Source organism: Centruroides vittatus, unplaced genomic scaffold, assembly GCF_030686945.1.
Source record: "Centruroides vittatus isolate TY-2023 unplaced genomic scaffold, ASM3068694v2 contig_950, whole genome shotgun sequence".
NCBI classification, from domain to species: Eukaryota; Metazoa; Arthropoda; class Arachnida; order Scorpiones; family Buthidae; genus Centruroides; species Centruroides vittatus.
This window is the reverse complement of record NW_027122629.1, coordinates 574,629-593,261: the sequence shown is the minus strand read 5'-3', so window position 1 is coordinate 593,261 and position 18,633 is coordinate 574,629. Positions and strand designations below refer to the sequence as shown.

At 31.2% G+C, this 18,633-nt stretch overlaps 1 protein-coding gene across 2 annotated transcripts in view; it reads right to left on the bottom strand.

Annotated features, from left to right (window-relative positions):
* The window catches only part of LOC136985077 (casein kinase I-like), a 40,618-nt gene that overhangs the window by 2,261 nt on the left and 19,724 nt on the right, over positions 1-18,633 (bottom strand). For both annotated transcript variants that reach the window (XM_067282282.1, XM_067282281.1), the window contains exons 3-7: positions 12,815-12,925; positions 12,596-12,744; positions 8,605-8,833; positions 5,959-6,129; positions 60-208 (exon numbers count right to left, since the gene is read on the bottom strand). In XM_067282282.1, the coding sequence (XP_067138383.1) occupies positions 60-208; positions 5,959-6,129; positions 8,605-8,833; positions 12,596-12,744; positions 12,815-12,925 (809 nt within the window). The remainder of the gene's footprint in view (positions 1-59; positions 209-5,958; positions 6,130-8,604; positions 8,834-12,595; positions 12,745-12,814; positions 12,926-18,633) is intronic.

Genomic DNA, 18,633 nt, shown 5'->3' with positions numbered 1-18,633 from the left:
TGAAATTTCATCAAATTAAAGTAAATACTAATACATAAACAAGTTTTTGATTCTCTTACAAATTTTAGCATATTCCAGTCAAAGACGTAATCGTATGTAAATCCTTGTCTGTGGAATAAATTTCTTAACAACTGCCGTAAATAGGAATAATCAGGTTTTTCATCAAATCTAAGTGATCTGCAGTAATTCAAATATGTTGAAAATTCAGCTGAAAGAGAAAAAAAAAAGCATCATAGCATTATAAACAAATGTTAATTCATAAATTTTACACTAGTTATTTGGAAATAGCAAAGAGAGAAATCAAAAAATGAATAATATTAAAATAAAAATAATATTACTAAAAATATTTAATTAGAATCGACTTCACTGATTTGTAATATGAACTTTAATTCATATAATCTTGTGTTGCTCAATGTCAGAGAATCAACATGGTTTAATTTTTTCTAAAAATTGATCTGCATCAGTAACCCATAAATTTTAAAGAATAGAAGATAATGTAGAGGCATAATAGGTAAGAGCAGCATTTTATAGCAGTTTAACACCTCCACATATCTCATTTTATATTTCCTCTCAAAATAAACCTTGATCTCACAGAACAAGATGAGAGCAATGCCTTAACCCATGGCTTTGATAGCTTTTTTTTTTTTTTTTGAAATTATGCCCAGTGACACTATCTGAACTCTTAGCAGTGTGAGCATTATCCCCAATGCATATGCTATTATGATTTGTTCTTATATATATATTTTTTTATATGTATGTTTGACAAAAATGCTTGATTTTCTAGTTAGCTTTTAAATAGGCTGTTTCATGTTGCTTCTTTCTCAAATTCAAAGAGAACAGATGGACTACACTAAATCTGAATAAAGATAGTTTTATACTCCTATTTTTAATTTTTTCCTTCAAATTTAGCACTTCTGATGTGTCTAGTTTTTTAATTGCAGATTTTAAATAGTGTTCTCCCAGGAAAAAATTTGGGTTCTTTAGTTGGAAGTTGCTACATATTTCCTTATGAATGCAGTTAATGATTAAAAAAAAAAAAAAAAAAATACCCATAACACTGAATAGCATATAAATCTATAGTCCAGTTATCAATTATTATTTTTTAAAAGCTAAAATAAATGTTTTTATTGATGAGAGAAAATCCAATAGATTCTCAATAAATTATATTTTCCTAATTCAAAATTTAAGTTAAGGAAATTTGAAGTCTCTAGATCTTAAATTTTATTTTTGCTCTGATTTAATTCCCATAGACTTAATGTGTTGTGTTTTTTATAATCTCAAAACTTTGAATGCTTTTATGTTTTCAAGGGTTGCAAATGATATCACAAAGTTGAAGACTAGTATTGTATAGAATTATGACTTCAACTGAACAACATAAAATTCAAAATTTTAACAACAATTTATGCTTAAAGTAATTATCTTATTCTCAAATATAAATTAACCAAATCAAATCTTAGTATTGTTTTATAAAAGTTTTAGATATTTGAAATTGTTAAATGTAACAAACGAATGTGATTTGACAACTTACTAACTTATTGGCCAATCAAATTATGAGTTTCTATACATTACGGTGTCTCCTTATTTGAAACTATAATGAAATTTTTATGTTATTTTTACAGTATGAATGTTTTTAAATTTTGAACTGCATGTTGACATTTTCCTCCTGAGAGTGACCAATTAATCAATGTACTGACCGTTTTTCATTCTGAAAGAGATATAAATAGTAAACAAGAGAAAACTAAATATTTTGTCAATAGCAGAAAAAGGTATCCATCATAAAGATGGGAAAAGTGAAAAGAAAAATCTAATTGCAAAAGAATAATTTCAACACTTCACTTATCCTGTCTACAAACCTGAAAAACAAGAAGAGAATTTGGAAAGCTTCAATAATAATAATAACAATAACAACTCTCCTCCTGTGGTCACCACCTGTTCGTGATGGGAGAGCCCAGTAATTTTACTGATCCATAGAGCAATGCAGGCTAGAGCACAAGCTCCTGGTAGGGACACCCATGCCAGTAAGGTTATGGCAAGAAATGAAGCTAAGAGTGACCGCACCCACATTCTGTGGAGATATTTATTGTGATAGTAATCAGATCTAAGTTTGATACCGACTCTGATGTCTTCTGGGTTAACAAGGTCCGCGTGCATGGGTTAGGCAGAGGCTCACGTTTGAAAAATATGCCACGTCTTCTTTGGTTACCGGTGGCAAAAGCAGTGCCAGCTCAAGCATGGCTACTGCAATGCCCTCAACAGATGTGAGGAACCAATTTAGCCTTTGTGTTTCTGTGACAATGCATCCACAGACCACAAAGGCTAGAAAACCACGCCAATGGATGAAATGGACAATAGAAATGAATGAGTTTATCATCCGTACTTACTACACCATCACAACACTCGAAACAAACATGACAGCATACAGACAACAACTACACCATAGATTCACACAATATCCTCATCTCAGTGTCCTTTTTTGATCAACAACCCTTTGAAAAAATAACAATTATACGCAACAACCTTATCCCACAAACAACACTTGAACTTATCAAACACATCAACAGACAGACACATTTAACATTATCCTGACAAGTTACGTGATCTTCATTAATCTATCAACAAGCCTGATTACAGCACACACACAACAACTACCACTAATGATTCTACAGATACTTCCTCATCCACCACTGATGACATAGATTTAGTTAATATGCTCTCACTTATATTTCAGGAAACACTCACTAAATATACAGGCACAGATCCCACACAACGAACGAACCAAAAATCAACACGTCAAAGGAAGTAGGAAAAACACTAAATTATGTAAACACTCACTACACACTACATTCATTCAATTTCTACACTCTCAGACATTCATACATTAGTTTATGCTGGGGCAGTCACAATCGTGACACACCATGGACTGAAAATACAATCACAGACAGATACACAGAAAACACAATTCTATCACAAGCCTGCCTGGCAGAGAAGAATAGAAACACAAATAAATGACATTAGATAGCAATTAGGCAGGCTGACACAATACACTAAAAACAACATAACACCCAAATTAAAGAAACAACTCAAAAACATTTTCAAGAAAATAAAAAACACACACAAAACATGAACATCAAACACATACCATTACAGAATACATTGATACACTAAAACAGAAACTTGCAGCCAAAGCACATAGACTCAAACGATACAAAACATGTACACTACAAAAACAACAAAATAAATTATTTACAATGAAAACTCTTACAGACAAATTGGTAACAAAACAAACACTGATACACAGCACAGTGGCACACCAACAGAAGAACTCACAACACATTGGTCTTCTCTTTGGTCCACTGATCTCACACACCATGCTGATGCAGACTGGATCGAGGAGAACAGAAACTTGCATAACATACCAACTATGCCCTGTGCTGAAATAAATATACATGACATCTGCTACGCTGTGAACAGAACACACAACTGGAAGACACCTGGTGTAGACAACATTCACATCACTGCACCAGGAACTAGCTAAACACCTAACACACATCATCATCAATCCACAAGACATGCCAAAATTTCTTACTCAGGGCATCACCTACATGAAACCTAAAAACAACAATACCACAGACCCCACACAATACAGACCAATTACGTGTCTTCCAACACTCTATATATTTTGTTTGCAATACAGGATGTCAATAATTTGTAAACACGTTGAAGAACACGACATTCTTACGGAACAACAAAAAGGTTGCCGCAGAAATCACAGGGGAGGCAAAGAACAGTTACTCATAGATTCAGTCATTCTATGGCAAGCGCGCACACACAGCACAGAAACAGACACAGCATATCTAGACTACAGAAAAGCATTTGACAGCGTTCCACACAGTTGGCTGCTACATATTCTACACATGGATGTATTTTGTACATCACTCATTGCATTCTTCCAAAACACTATGCAGCACTGGAGAACAACAATATATCTCAGGGTTCATAACACTTCCATACAAACAAACCAAATATTTATTAGGCAAGAAATTTTTCAAGGAGATTCGTTGAGTCCTCTCTGGTTCTGCCTAGCCTTGAACCCATTATCCAACATGTTAAACAACACAAAACATGGCTACAATATCAGACATGAAAAAAACAACACAGTTTACACTGTCACATCTCATGTACATGGATGACATAAAACTTTATGCATCCACACTAAAACAACTTTATCAACTCCTACAAATCACACATTCGTACTCCAAGAACATACAAATGGAATCTGACTTAGATAAATGCAAAACACTTCTTGAAGAAAGAAGACTTTGCACTTGGAAATGGAAACATTATTGAATCCATGGAAGAGGGAGAGTTCTACAAGTATTTAAGATTCCAACAGGCCAAACTAACAGAACATACACAACTAAGGTTTCCCAGGAATGTGTCAATCAAGTTGTTTCACTTCATGGCCAGCCCAGTCTCCAGATTTATCACATACCAAGTTGCAACACCAACTTTAGCCATCTATAACTGTAAAGAATCTGTATGTAAATCTATTACAGGATAGCATATGGTGCCTGTATTCTTCCATGCCTGACTTTATCACTGCATTTTTATCCAGGCAAGAGGTTCAAAAACATACTACAGGTTTAAATTATACTACTATTTCCACAGGAAATTGTCTATGATATTGTAATCACTTCATTACCATTTTCATTATGTTTGCACTAATAAAGTTTCATTTGATTCCAATACCACCACTTTTGTCAAAGAGTATATTTAACTTCTAAACATTGTAACACATTATTTAATATTTACAATCTTTTTGTTTCTTTCTTTTTAATTTTAGCTATTTGTATTAATAAATGCTATTTTGTATCAAAAATGCAAAAGAGTTTTCTGTATAAAAATGAATGGATGTGTTCCAATTGTTACCAAAAAGAAATAAAAAAATTTATGTATCAAAGTTAGATTCCTACAATGGAACCAGGATGTACTGTTATTTAAACAAATATTAAATACAGTAATATCTCAGTTTTCGTTGACTTAGTTATCGTTGTTTTCGGTTTTCATCGATTTTTTTTTCGCAAAAAATTTGTCTTGGTTTTCGTCAATTGCCTCAGATTTTGTCGGTGTGCCCAAGTAACCTCGTTGCTAATTTTGTGAAAACAAAGGGCGACCCACGGGTTTTCTCGCTCAGTGTGGTGTTATTTCTCGTCCTGTGAGCATTACCCCACGACGGCCCACCATTGGCCAATGTTTCCATTCCCTAAACACTGGGAGTTCAGTCATGGGTTCATGCTTCACCAGGATGGGCTGATCATGTGGAGTTTTCTGGGTTTTCTCCACATCCGTAATACCTGAATAGGGGCCAGTTACCCTTAAACAGACCTCCTGAAAGGCATTATTCCCCACGATATAACCATCATAAATGCATACAACTACTATTACATGACAATTACGTCACACCTTATCACAGGGCAATATAGACTAGAAGTTCATGTCCAACTAGCTGCTGCAAGACAAGACATTACCCCACGTGTCTAGCCAAACAATTCCATCACTTTCCCTTTAGATTAGTCTTTTATATTAATTTCTTATTGTATTTAACACTATATTAATTCTCTATAAAATATGTTTTTGGTATGTGTATTTTGGAGTGTCTAGAACAAACTAATTGGATTTACATTGATTCATATGGAAATAATTGCCTCGGTTTTCGCCAGTTTCAGATTTCACAGATTGTTTTCGGATGGATTATCGACAAAAGTGAGGTATCACTGTATTTGAATCTTTTTTCGCTTTTATCACCATTTACTGAAGATCAAATTCTAAATCATTTTGTATTTATGTGAAATCAGAATCTGTTAAAATTTATGACTTTAAAATTTTAATCTCAATATCTTTTAGATTATAAAATCATATATCAATTTGATAAATCAAACAATTATATATTAAACTTACAAGGAAATCCTCTACACAATTCTTCAATGGGTGTTGACATTTTTTTTTCACTAATTCGTTCATATTTTTGACGTTTGGTAGCTGCCCGAAGACCTTGCCATGGAAGACTTCCCCGATTGAAATACATTAAAACATATCCTAGAGATTCTAAATCATCTCTCCGGCTTTGTTCTGGAAGAAACATAAGTAAAAGTAAACAAAATCACTACGTATAAAAAATTTTTCAGTAATTTCATAAATTGTGTTGTGTAATTTCTTTAAATAAAATTAATAATACCCTAAAACCTTGGCTATAGTCTGCTCTCGTGTATAAGCTGCAAAAGCAAAACTTTTACAGAAATTTTGACTTTACTGGTAAGATCAGGCCTGGCCAACCCGCGACTCGTCACGTTAAATTGTGTGGTCCGTTAAGCGATATTATATATCTATTACAATATTATCTTTTGTTTCCCATTGTGTGTATACCAAAATAATTAAATAAACGAAAATTTGCATGTGTCATTGTTATAATTTGCAAATACGAGGAAGAACTTTTGGTATAACAATAAAATCTTATTCATTTTCTATTCGTTTTACTTTTTTAAAAGCATGTTTGGCTAAATTATGGCCCACCGTAATATTACACATGATCAAAGTGGCCTGCAAAACAATTTGGGTGGGCCAGAGCTGAATGAGATGCTCTCATATATAGGCTGCAGCTTATAGCCAAGATTTCAGGATATGATCCCAGAATGAAAACCAATAGGAAAGGAACAGAACCACTTTTGATGCAAGTAAGTTTTATACTAGAGTGGTAATAAGAATAAATCTTCTTGGGATATGTATATATATCCCAAGAAATTATATATATAAATAATTTATATATTTTATTTATTACTATATTTGAATGCCATTAAAAATCAGATTTTTAGAAAATTAAATTAACTCTGTTATTTTTATATTTACTAATAAAAACAAAATATTTTAATTATAGCTAATGTTTCAAATTAAAACTATAATATCTCAGAATATTACATATTCTTATCGATACTTTTGTTAAAATTACTGGTAACTTTATAAGAATCTGATTAGATAATCCTAATAATAAATATTTGTAAAAATAAATTTCAGCAACTAAATTTATTATAATCAATTTATTCAAATTACATCAAATTTATATTCAATTATATCAAAATTTATTTCAATTATATCAAATTTATAATAATCACATTGTTTTAATATCAATCATACATCATCTATTACCAAACTATTAAAACTTCATAAAGAATAGAATTAGATTTTGTTTTTTGCATATTCTCATTTTTCTATATCATTCAATCTTAAGAAAATTAGTGTTTTGTGAGATATAATCTATGACCATAATGATCTTATTTCTTAATGACAATGTTAATGAATAAAATCAAAGCCATATGCTGAACAAATGTAATTGAAATTTAAAAAAATGAAGATTATTCCATTAAAAATAACAGAAAGCAAATTCATCCATTCCCAGACCCCTCAACAATACCCATTTCAATACACTTAAAACAGCAAATACCACAATTTAAGATAAAAATAATACAATTAAATTCCCTAATAATAATTAAAAATACAAAAACCATAAAATAAATAAATACTGTATAATAAAATGAAAATTGCATTTATTGGTTACATTCCATGGACTTCAGCATCTTAACATAGATGTATGATTTAATTATACATGTTGTGAAACATGTTAAAACAGTTGTGAAATTCAATGCATTATAGATAGTGTGAGATTTTATTCTTCGTTTAAAAGCAAACAAAATGTAAAGAAAGAGTTTAAAGTAAAAACTCTTACTTTACATTTCAACTTGATTTTATTCAAACCAAATATCTTCAGATAAAAAGCATATCGGGTATACCATGCTTTGAGTTTCGAAAAAGCTATGACACTATACAAACAGTAAAAAGGGAAGAGGAAAGTAATGTGTACGGGGAAGATGCTCCTGAATTTAAAGCTTGTCAAATGTGGTTTAAATTCTGTTGTATGCAAAGATATAAGTGGTTATAATCTGTTCAGGAAATTTCGAACTAAAGGATACAAAACATAAAGAGTGCCCAAAAGCTGTTGACAAATAAAAATTGCAGGAAGAAATTAATAAAAATAGATGAACAACACATGATATATATAACCAAATGTCAAAAAATGAAGTGAAAAAGCATGAAAACATACAAGCATAACACAACAGCAAGATATCACTTGGACACAACAGATTGCATTTATGCTTTGAGCAATTTTTTCACTGTAGATGCAGTTCAAACTTTTAAGCATTGTTTGAACTTTGAGACAAATACTGCATTTGAACTCTGAAGGATTCAAAGTATGAGGCACCACTGTATCAGAAAAATTTCATCAAAATAACAAACATTTTAATATTTTTATAACAGACAATTCTGTACTGTACTGCATAAAATGTCAATTATTTTTATATCTATGAAAAGGAAAAACTTTTAACTTGTTCTGTATTATGTTACCAAAAGGAATTACTTTAATATACTTCTTTTGGATTATTTCAGTCCTTCAGTCAAGCTGAAATAAATATTTTAACTTAACTGAGGGACTGAAATTCAGTTTTCTAAAAATCTGTAATTAAAAAAACAAATAGAAAGTTGAATTATTCTTACCTATTCCTAAGTGAGTATTTATGCTGGCATATCTTGCTGTTCCCGTAAGATTTTTATTCTCTCTGTATGGTATATGCTGGTGAGTCCGAGAGTCACGGTATTTTTTTGCTAATCCAAAATCTATTATATACACCAGATTTCCTTTTTTACCTAAGCCCATCAGAAAATTATCAGGCTTTATGTCTCTATGGATAAAATTCTTACTATGAATATATTCAATACGACTAATCTGAAACAAAAATAAAGTTATTTAGTACACATATTTAAATAAAATTAATTAATTTAATTCTAAATTACCAATCATTAAGATAAATAATAATTATTTTTCAACTACTTTTAATAATGAGGAATATCTTCAAATTTTGAAGATAACTGAATGCACAAATGCCAAATGATCTGCCATGTTATCAGGCTACAATAAAGCAAATTCAATAATTAGATGTGAAAGCATTAACTTGCTGAGAGCCATGGAGCATTAAAGTCATCCCCAGTTGGCACCATGAATGACCAAGTATGGTTAGTTATCTAAATTAATAGTTCTGAAAGCAAGCTTTAACAGAGGTCTAGATAGTTTAACTGGTAATGGATCTGCACAGTAAGGAGTTGTGGGTTAAAGTCCTGCTCTAGGCTAATATTTTTCTTCCAGAAATTTTAAATTGAAATTAATTTATCACAATTATTAAAATTATCCAAGATAGCAGCCTACACCTACCTCTAGTCAAATTACTTTACATCTAATTATTGAATTAGTCTTGTTGTAGCCCAATAATAAGGCAGAATTTTTTTTTTTTTTTAAGTAATTCTAAACAATCTGGTTTATGTACTGTTTATGTATGACTATACAAAATTTAGTAAAATACAGATTTAACCAGAAGGTAATTTCCTTAATCTCATACATCTAATAACAATACAAACAAAAGAAATAAAAAAAATATTTAATGTGTTAAGTAATATTTCAATCTATTTTAACACTTATCATGCTAGAAATGTAATATTACATTTCCGCATTCCTTCGCAAAAAATGAAAAACAATGTTACGTTTCCCAATATATCCTGTTATTTCTAGCTTCAAAATGTAAAATTACGTTTTCAGCAATGAAAATACAATGTCTTTGTGTATTTTAGTGTGTCTGTTAATAAATAGTGGGCACTATTTATTCAGAAATTTGAAATATAAGCAATTTTGTCCAATCACAATCATCGTCTGTTTTGGAGTTTCATTGCCATATTTTGCAAGCGAATATAGTCATTTTACTTTTTATATATGAGTTAAGTTTAGATGTGGCGCTTTAACATACTAACTAATAATTGTTCGAATTCATTAATAAAAAATCAACAAATATAGTGCCGATTATATTGATTTATCTGACGAAAATGTCGCTATTATGATTTAGGCCTAACTGAGACTGAAAAAACACAAATAAGCCACGTAATTTCGTTATTATTTTAAACCTGTATAGTTTATATATTACATAATTTATATACTTTTTAGATATTATCAATACAAAAGTCAAATTCCTATATTTATGATAGTGCTAATGCCATCTTATGTATAATTGCCGAACCGACTCAATTACGAAAAAGAGCTACAGTCAGAAAAAAAGTCTACTAATAATATTGATACAGTACATCCTTATTATGAATAAATTCATCGATGTACTATATATTTCATACATAACATATAGCTATATAGTTTTGTTTTATAAGAACTTATATAAAGCAGAATTTAGTTAAGTTCTTGCATTAGATTTTTCATACAAGAAAACCTAATTTCAAAAGACCAAATTTCCCATAAGAAACAGGTAAACTTTTATACATTTAATTGCACATGGAAATAGATACATAAAATTTTTTGCATTTCCTAATTTGTCATTTTGCACATGACTTTAGGTTACTTTCACCATGGATTTTACAAATTTTTTACACAATTATCAGGAAACAAATGGTGATAGTGGTTTTCAGAGCTTGCTATGTGGATTTAGTTTGGTTTGGTGGGGGATAAGGCAATGCAGCTCATGGGCAAGATGTCCGGGTATAGTGCACCATAGAAAATTTTCTGTGGGAAACTTGCCCCTATTTAGGTGTTAGACATGTGAAGAAAGCCCTGGAAACGCTTGACAAGATGCAAACCTGCAACCAAATATATGTGTTCAAATGGCAGTATCAATATATGGGGATACTGTCATATGCACAATATTAAAGAATTGAGAAACAGTATTAATTATAAATTAAATATTTTTGATAATAAGTTTAAAAATCTGTTTTTATTATTATCAAAATTTTCATGCTATCAACAGGAAATATATGACAGTATTTAATAGGAATCTGAAGATATGTGAAAAATATAACCAATTATATGAAATTTAGGAGAGAGATCTCAGCAGTCAAAATAGAATAGCAGCAATAGAATAAACCAACACAAAGTTAGTTTAATTATATCGGAATCAACAAGAGATTACCTATTTTAATAATAATATGAAAATAAAAAGCAGGAATAATTAAGACCAAGACATACAGAAAAATATTCATACCTGTAAACAGCCATCAGAAGTCAACGGTGTAGAATAGCTACTTTCTGATTTTTGTTAACAATAACTGGATTATATAGAATAAACTAAGATGATCTAAACAAATAAGTCACATATATAAGAAAAAGGCTAAGTTTTGGCCATGATATATCATTGATTTTGAACAAGAAAAGATTGATAAGGATATGGCTGATAAAATGATACAGAGCAGTGAAATTGAGAATAGAATTCCATTAGAGATAAAAAATATTTTTGAACACTCTAGGAATGAAAAAATCAAAAGTTAATATAAATATATGAAATTAAAGTTTTGGGCAAAGTAGAAAAATCATCAATAATAGATAAACATACAGGATTTATGCATACTATGTATGTTCTCTATTTTATACTTTGTCTGAAACTTTCATCCTTACAGATCAGTATAACAGACTAGAAGAACAAATCAATAGCGAGGTTGAGGCCGAAGTTTTAAACGTGAAAACGTGTATGTCAAATGTTCAGCGCCGCTTTCCTGTAAGTCTAGAAGTTTGACAATGGCATTTGGAATGTCGAGCATGATTCCACTGACTTTCGAAACACCATTGTCAAACTTCTAGGCTTACAGGAAAGCGGAGCTGAACGTCTGACATACACGTTTTTGCATTTAAAACTTCGGCCTCAACCTCGCTAATATAAAAACAGGAAAACCGCCATGACTTTTGGATGAATAAGAGTTACAAAAAGATGTGAAAATAATGTAGGAGAAAAAAGTTTGAGGCAAAAACTAAAAACAAGATATCTGACAAAATTAGCTGATGATTTACAATGATTTTTGAACATAATTTGATTAATATCAAAAAGAGTATGGACCTGTGGGCCATTACTCTACTTGATATTACATCATTTGAGAAAATAATAAAGTAAGGAAACTAATTATAAATGAAAATAGATACAAGAGCAATAAAAAAAATGAGATTTATGATAAATGCTAATACAATAGATATAAACATTTTAATAAATTTTGATGTTTTGTTCATATAGCTTTTACTTGAACTATGAACTAGTGAAATGTTCTCTTTAAAATAATTTTTTGTTTAAATTATTTAAATTAGTGTACGGAGAATTCAAACCATTTATGTAAAAATTTGATTTTTATTGTTGTTTAAAAACAGTATTATATTCAGTCTATTTTCACTTGAGGGTTGTTTTTGTAGTTGATACTGAAGATGGAGCTAAATCAATGACTCAGAACCAAACTGTTTGTTTGTTTATTAGTTCGTTGCATGTGAAGGAGTCAAAAAATATTTAAATTTTCTTTATATTTCCTGTTAATTTTAAAATACATTCATTTTAATTCTGAAATATGACTGTCACAAATCAGGCTAAAATTGAATTGTAAAATGAAAATGCTTCAGCTTCAATATAATATTTAGGCTTGGCTGATGTATCAGACTTCATTCACACAGATTAAACAAAACACTTACCAATTGATCAGCTAATAGTAGTACTGTTTTAAGACTGAATTTGCGATTACAGAAGTTAAACAGATCTTCAAGGCTGGGTCCAAGTAATTCCATTACCATGACATTATAATCACCTTCTGATCCACACCATTTTATAATAGGAATGCCAACTATAATAATATATATTTATAAAATAAATTTATAAATAATTGAAAGTTTTATAAATATTGAAATTATTACCTCCTCCTTGCATCATCTTGTAAAATTTGCTTTCTATATGTAATTGTGGATGTTTTGTTTTGATGCATTCTAGCTTAATTGCTACTTCTTCTGCAGTGGTTATATTAGTACCTGGTAAACAAGTGAATTTTGAATAAATTTTTGCACTTACACACACTCTTTACTGAAAACTATTTAAATCATTCTACTTAAATATACACACAGTCAATTTTTTTCTAGTGTTCAAATTAAGATATCAGTTTCTTTCTTTTCCACTTCCTTAATCATTTCACTTTCAATAGATGTGTGCATTCCATACTTAAAATAAAAACCAAAGCCAAATAATTCCACTATCTAGCTTTCTCTTCAAATTTCATTTTCAAAATATGACATATACTAGCTTCAAATTATCCAATAATTCAAATTAATCAGATACAACTGTATATATGTATGTATATATAAATAAATTACACACACACACAGTTTAAATTTAATAGTCATAAATTAATGTTTTTTATATAATAGCTGAAGCTATAACAAAGATCAAGTCCAATTCTATAAAGATTACAAAGTATCTATTATCTAAAAAGCCAGATTTCATCATACCATCTTTTGACTAGTCATTAAGATAGAACATAATATCTAGTCAAAAGAGAGCCTAATGAAACCGAACTTTAGGTATTTGATAATAGCTGAAATATTGAAAATGACCAATCATTATATATATAATCTTAATTTCAGCATTACATATGTATAAGGCTAAATTAAAATTTTTTCTTTACTGCAGTCTTTATAATTAACCTTGAATTTTAATTTAGTTAAAAACCTGTGACAAAGCAGTTACTAGATAAAGATGAATCCAACAGCAATGTTAAATCAGTGAGATGTTTAACAAAATGTTTACTTACATTTTGTTAGCACTGACAGCATTTTTTTCATAGTTTCTTAGCATTCATTTGATAAACAAAACCAAAATTAAGTTTTCAAACCACCATTCTATGGATTATATTAATTATTAATTAAATTAACAAAGCAATAAAATGGAATACATACATTTAATAAATTATTTTACCATGTATACATAATTGGTTTTTGTATCTTAATGTTTTTTTAATACTTAGTTAATACATTTGTTCATTATGATACAAAATACTTCTAAAACTAAAGTATAACTCCATTAGGCTATATTATAATATAATTATATAATGCTTTTGGATAGAGTACTAAATAAATGTTCAAGTACTTTCAAGTTTAAAAACTCATCTTTAGGATATCAAAAATAATTTTATTGAGCTTCCATAGCGACAAAATATTTTCGTTGTTATTGAAGATGAGTTTTTAAGATTTAAAACACATTTCATATAAAACAAGACTAAAAGTATACAGTGGGACATCAAATATAATTCATTCTAGGAGGTCATTTAAATCAATTTTTCTCATTAGAAATAATGAAAAACAAATCTATTCCTCAATCCTAAACAATACCCATTTTGATAAACTTAAAATAGCAAATGTGCACAATTTAAGGTTAAAATATCACAGTTAAATGAAAATTAATTAATTATTCTACTAATAAATTAAAACACAAAAACAAATAAAATACTGTATAATAAAATGAAAAGTGCATTTACTGGTTGCATATCATTGACTTTGGCATCTTAACATGGCTATCATGTATGCCATACGTGTACTGTACAACTTTCATACTTCACAATAAGTTCCTTTTTTCATCTCATTAACATTACCATCTTCCTCTTAGACTTCATCACTTCCACACACTTCTTGGATGTCATGATTAATAAGTAAAGGTTGTGTTGAACAGAAAGCTTATGGCTATTTTTAACAGCTGTCATTACTTAACATAGATGTGTAATTTAATTGTAACAGTTGTGAAATGTCTTCAGATAAAAAGCATATTAGGCTTTATGAGTTTTGGAGAGAATATAAAGTTACACAAACAGTAAAAAAAAATTCATAGTGTGTGTTGGGAAGATGCTCCTAAACTTTGAACATGTCAAATGTGGTTGAAAAGGTCCTGTCACGAAATTTTAACCAAAGGAAAAAAAAATACTCAAAAATCGACAAATTATACACAAATATATATAACCAAACACACAAAAATAAAGCAAAAAAGCACTGAAAACTTACAAGCATAATGCAAGAGAGGATTTGGGCACACAACAGATTGCATTTTCACTTAGTTCACTACTATGTGCAGTTTGAACTTTAAACAATCATTCAAACAGCAAACAAAATTTTTGTGGAATTTAGCATTTAAACTCTGAAGCTTTCAAAGTACCACTGTATATATCTGTATTATATATAGAAATATATAATCTAGTAGTCTCGCCACATTTATACATCAATTATATTTCTTCTCCCAAGCCTCAAATACTACTTGGAAGACTGTCTCAAAAACTTCCAAAGTACTTGCTATGATTCAGCCTGGATCTTCTCAACTATATCAAAATACTACTCCTTGAGCTTCAATTTCATTCTGGAGAACAAAAAGAAGTCATAAGGGCAGTCCCTTATGACTTCTTTTTGTTCTCCAGAATGAAATTGAAGCATGTTTTTTTGGCCAAATGCTGTTTTTTGGCCAAAAATGCATTTTGAAAGCTATGTTTGCAGGAGCATTGTCAGAGCTGTAGTTTCAATCTTTTGCAACAATCATCTTCACGAAATCATCTCAACTCACTGAAAAAGTTTAAGTTCACTCTTTTTGACTGGGAGGAACAAATTCTCAGTACACAATCCCCTAATGCTCTAAAGATAATTAACACACTTAAGCATACCCTTAACTTTCCTTGCCTTCTTGAGTTTCAGAGATTGTGGTCTTTTCCACTAAGACTGCTTAGTTTTTGGGTCATATCTGTAAACCTCTCATCCTCTAACAACACTTGACATGAATACTAGAACATCAGTGGTCTGTCTACAGAGATCTTTGCAGATTCTGACACAATGATTCTTCTGGTCAAGTTAACAGCAACGTTCCCTCTAAGCTGTGCGGCCGTGCACTGCTCAAATTGTTGCCACGCACAAGAATTTATGTGCCATGCAGGCGAGCATGCACATTGATTTGAATTGTTTACTTATTTCTCACTCTGTCTGTAACTTGCTTATTGCTATGTATATTTCAATTAAATACATTAAATCATTGACAAAAGATAATATTTTGTATAGAAGTATGTTTTAAAATGAATTTTAAACTCTACTTTATAATTAATTCTTTAAATTTTTACAGGAAAAATAAGATTTTATATATATATGCTCAGCAAAAACTTTTTTGCTCAGAGAAGTACATGTTTCACTCAGCTACAAAAAAAATTAGAGGAAACATTGATTAACAGATGGGGATAAATTTGGCAGCAACTTTGTGTGTGTGCAGATTGGTATTTCATTTGCTGTTCAGGCAGAGTCAGCAACTTCCTGGAAGGTAATTCAACAACCAATACAAAAAAGTCTTAAATTTCTCTTTCTGCAGAGCGTGTCTTGTTGAGGAATGGGTGTACGCCCGTTTCACTAAGGTGTTGAACGCTGCTAGTTTGTACGGTATGGGGTCACAGGAGCCTATGGGGATGTACAATTGGTCTGCAAGCGGTTTCCTGTACACTTCTGTGATGATGGAGGTTCCTTTAACCATGATACTAACATCAAGAAAATGAACATGCGTGTCATTCGCCTGTTCCAGGCCCAGAGTTACGCCGTAGCTGTTGTTATTAAATGAGTCGACGAACGCCGCTATGTCCGGCTTGCTCTTCCATAAGATGAGTATGTCATCCACGTATCTCTTATATAGCTGTACATTGTGGAGGTGGTTAGGAAGGATTTTCTCTTCAAGTTGCCGTATTACCAGCTCGCACAAATCTTACTGGTACTGATGAAACAGCATACTTATAACCAGTTATTAATGGAGTACATCAATGTTACCCAGTGTGAAAAGGTAGATACTAACGCAGTAGAAAAGCTACATGCAAGGCTGAAGAGGTTCTCCAACACTAAATTGGCTAAGAGGTTGGCAATTAAGAACATTGTAATGGACTCGCCTGACACACCCAGGCTATTCGGTTTCGCCAAAACACATAAACAAGACCAACAGATTCGCCCAGTAGTTGATAAAATGAGAGCACCAACACATAAATTAGAGGAATTCACGCACCATCTGATCGCTCCACACTTAGAAAACTACCAGTTCACCGTAACCAATAGTCAATGCCTCAGAGCTCCTCAAGCAGATTGACACCCCCCCGCAATTTATTACGGTGCTCGACTTTAAGTCATTGTATCCGTCGATCCTTCTACCACCGGCATTTTGTGCCATCCGAGACCTACTATTTAGAGTAGTCGATGATGCTAACCTCCACCAGCAAATTTTAGAGATGGCCCACCTGCTGTGCTACAATTCATTCTTTCAATTTAGAGGTACAGTCTACAAACAAGGAAGGGGTGTACCAATGGGGAGCCCAGTAGCAGGGGATTTGTGCGAGCTGGTAATACGGCAACTCGAAGAGAAAATCCTTCCTAACCACCTCCACAATGTACAGCTATATAAGAGATACGTGGATGACATACTCATCTTATGGAAGAGCAAGCCGGACATAGCGGCGTTCGTCGACTCATTTAATAATAACAGCTACGGCGTAACTCTGGGCCTGGAACAGGCGAATGACACGCATGTTCATTTTCTTGATGTTAGTATCATGGTTAAAGGAACCTCCATCATCACAGAAGTGTACAGGAAACCGCTTGCAGACCAATTGTACATCCCCATAGGCTCCTGTGACCCCATACCGTACAAACTAGCAGCGTTCAACACCTTAGGGCGTACACCCAGTCTTAAATTTCTTCAATGTTTTTAAAGGGTTGTGATGGCATCTGGTCCTCCAGACTTCTCATTGTCCTCCAACAACACTTAGAAAATAAATGCCATTCAAAACACTGACTTCAGCCCAAAATTTCATTGACATAGTATTTTTAAAACATTTCAAGGGCCTCTGTGGCAGATTTCTGAAATCTAACACAAAATTTAACTGTTCACTCTTTACTTAAATTGTAGCACAACACTAAAAGTCGATTCATACTTCATGAAAAAGAAAAAAGAAAAGAGGTGATGATTAGTGATGTAACGAATATTCGGTTACTACCCGGTATTCGGCCTATTCGGCCTATTTTTCACTATTCAGCCGAATACTGAATATTTAATCACTATTCAGCCGAATACCGAATACCTAAAAATAGGAGTAAGAAATAACAAAAACACAGTAAATTAATCATTTTTGTAACTTTTATTAATGCTGAACATTAAACTATAATTATTAAAGTTAATAAGAAATAGCATCTAACTCTAGTATTAAATTATTTCATAATTAAATAATATTATAACCTTTATCTAGCCCGATATCTTATGGCATTGATGGCGTGTAGGTTAGAATGTATCGGGCATTAATGTTATTGTTTAGTTAATTACGTTATATTCGTATTCGCGTATATTTTAATATTTATAAGATATATTTGAACTGTTCCACAACTGGGGAGAAACTAGACCGTATTATGTCACCACTAAAGTATATCCTTAGGGTATTATTCAGTCTACAAATACGTAGTAAAAACAAAATTTTAGTGTTTAATTAAAGAGTTAAAATGATCGATTGCAAATAAACTAACTTATAAGTTATATCTTACATCTAAATACCAACAACTGCCAAATCATAGCAGGCTATTTACGGCTATTACATAAATTATAAACCAATTTGGCACTAGAGGTAGACGTTAGGCTCCATCTCATATTAACTTTAATAATTATAATTTAATTAATTAATTTAAATAATTTAGACCTAATG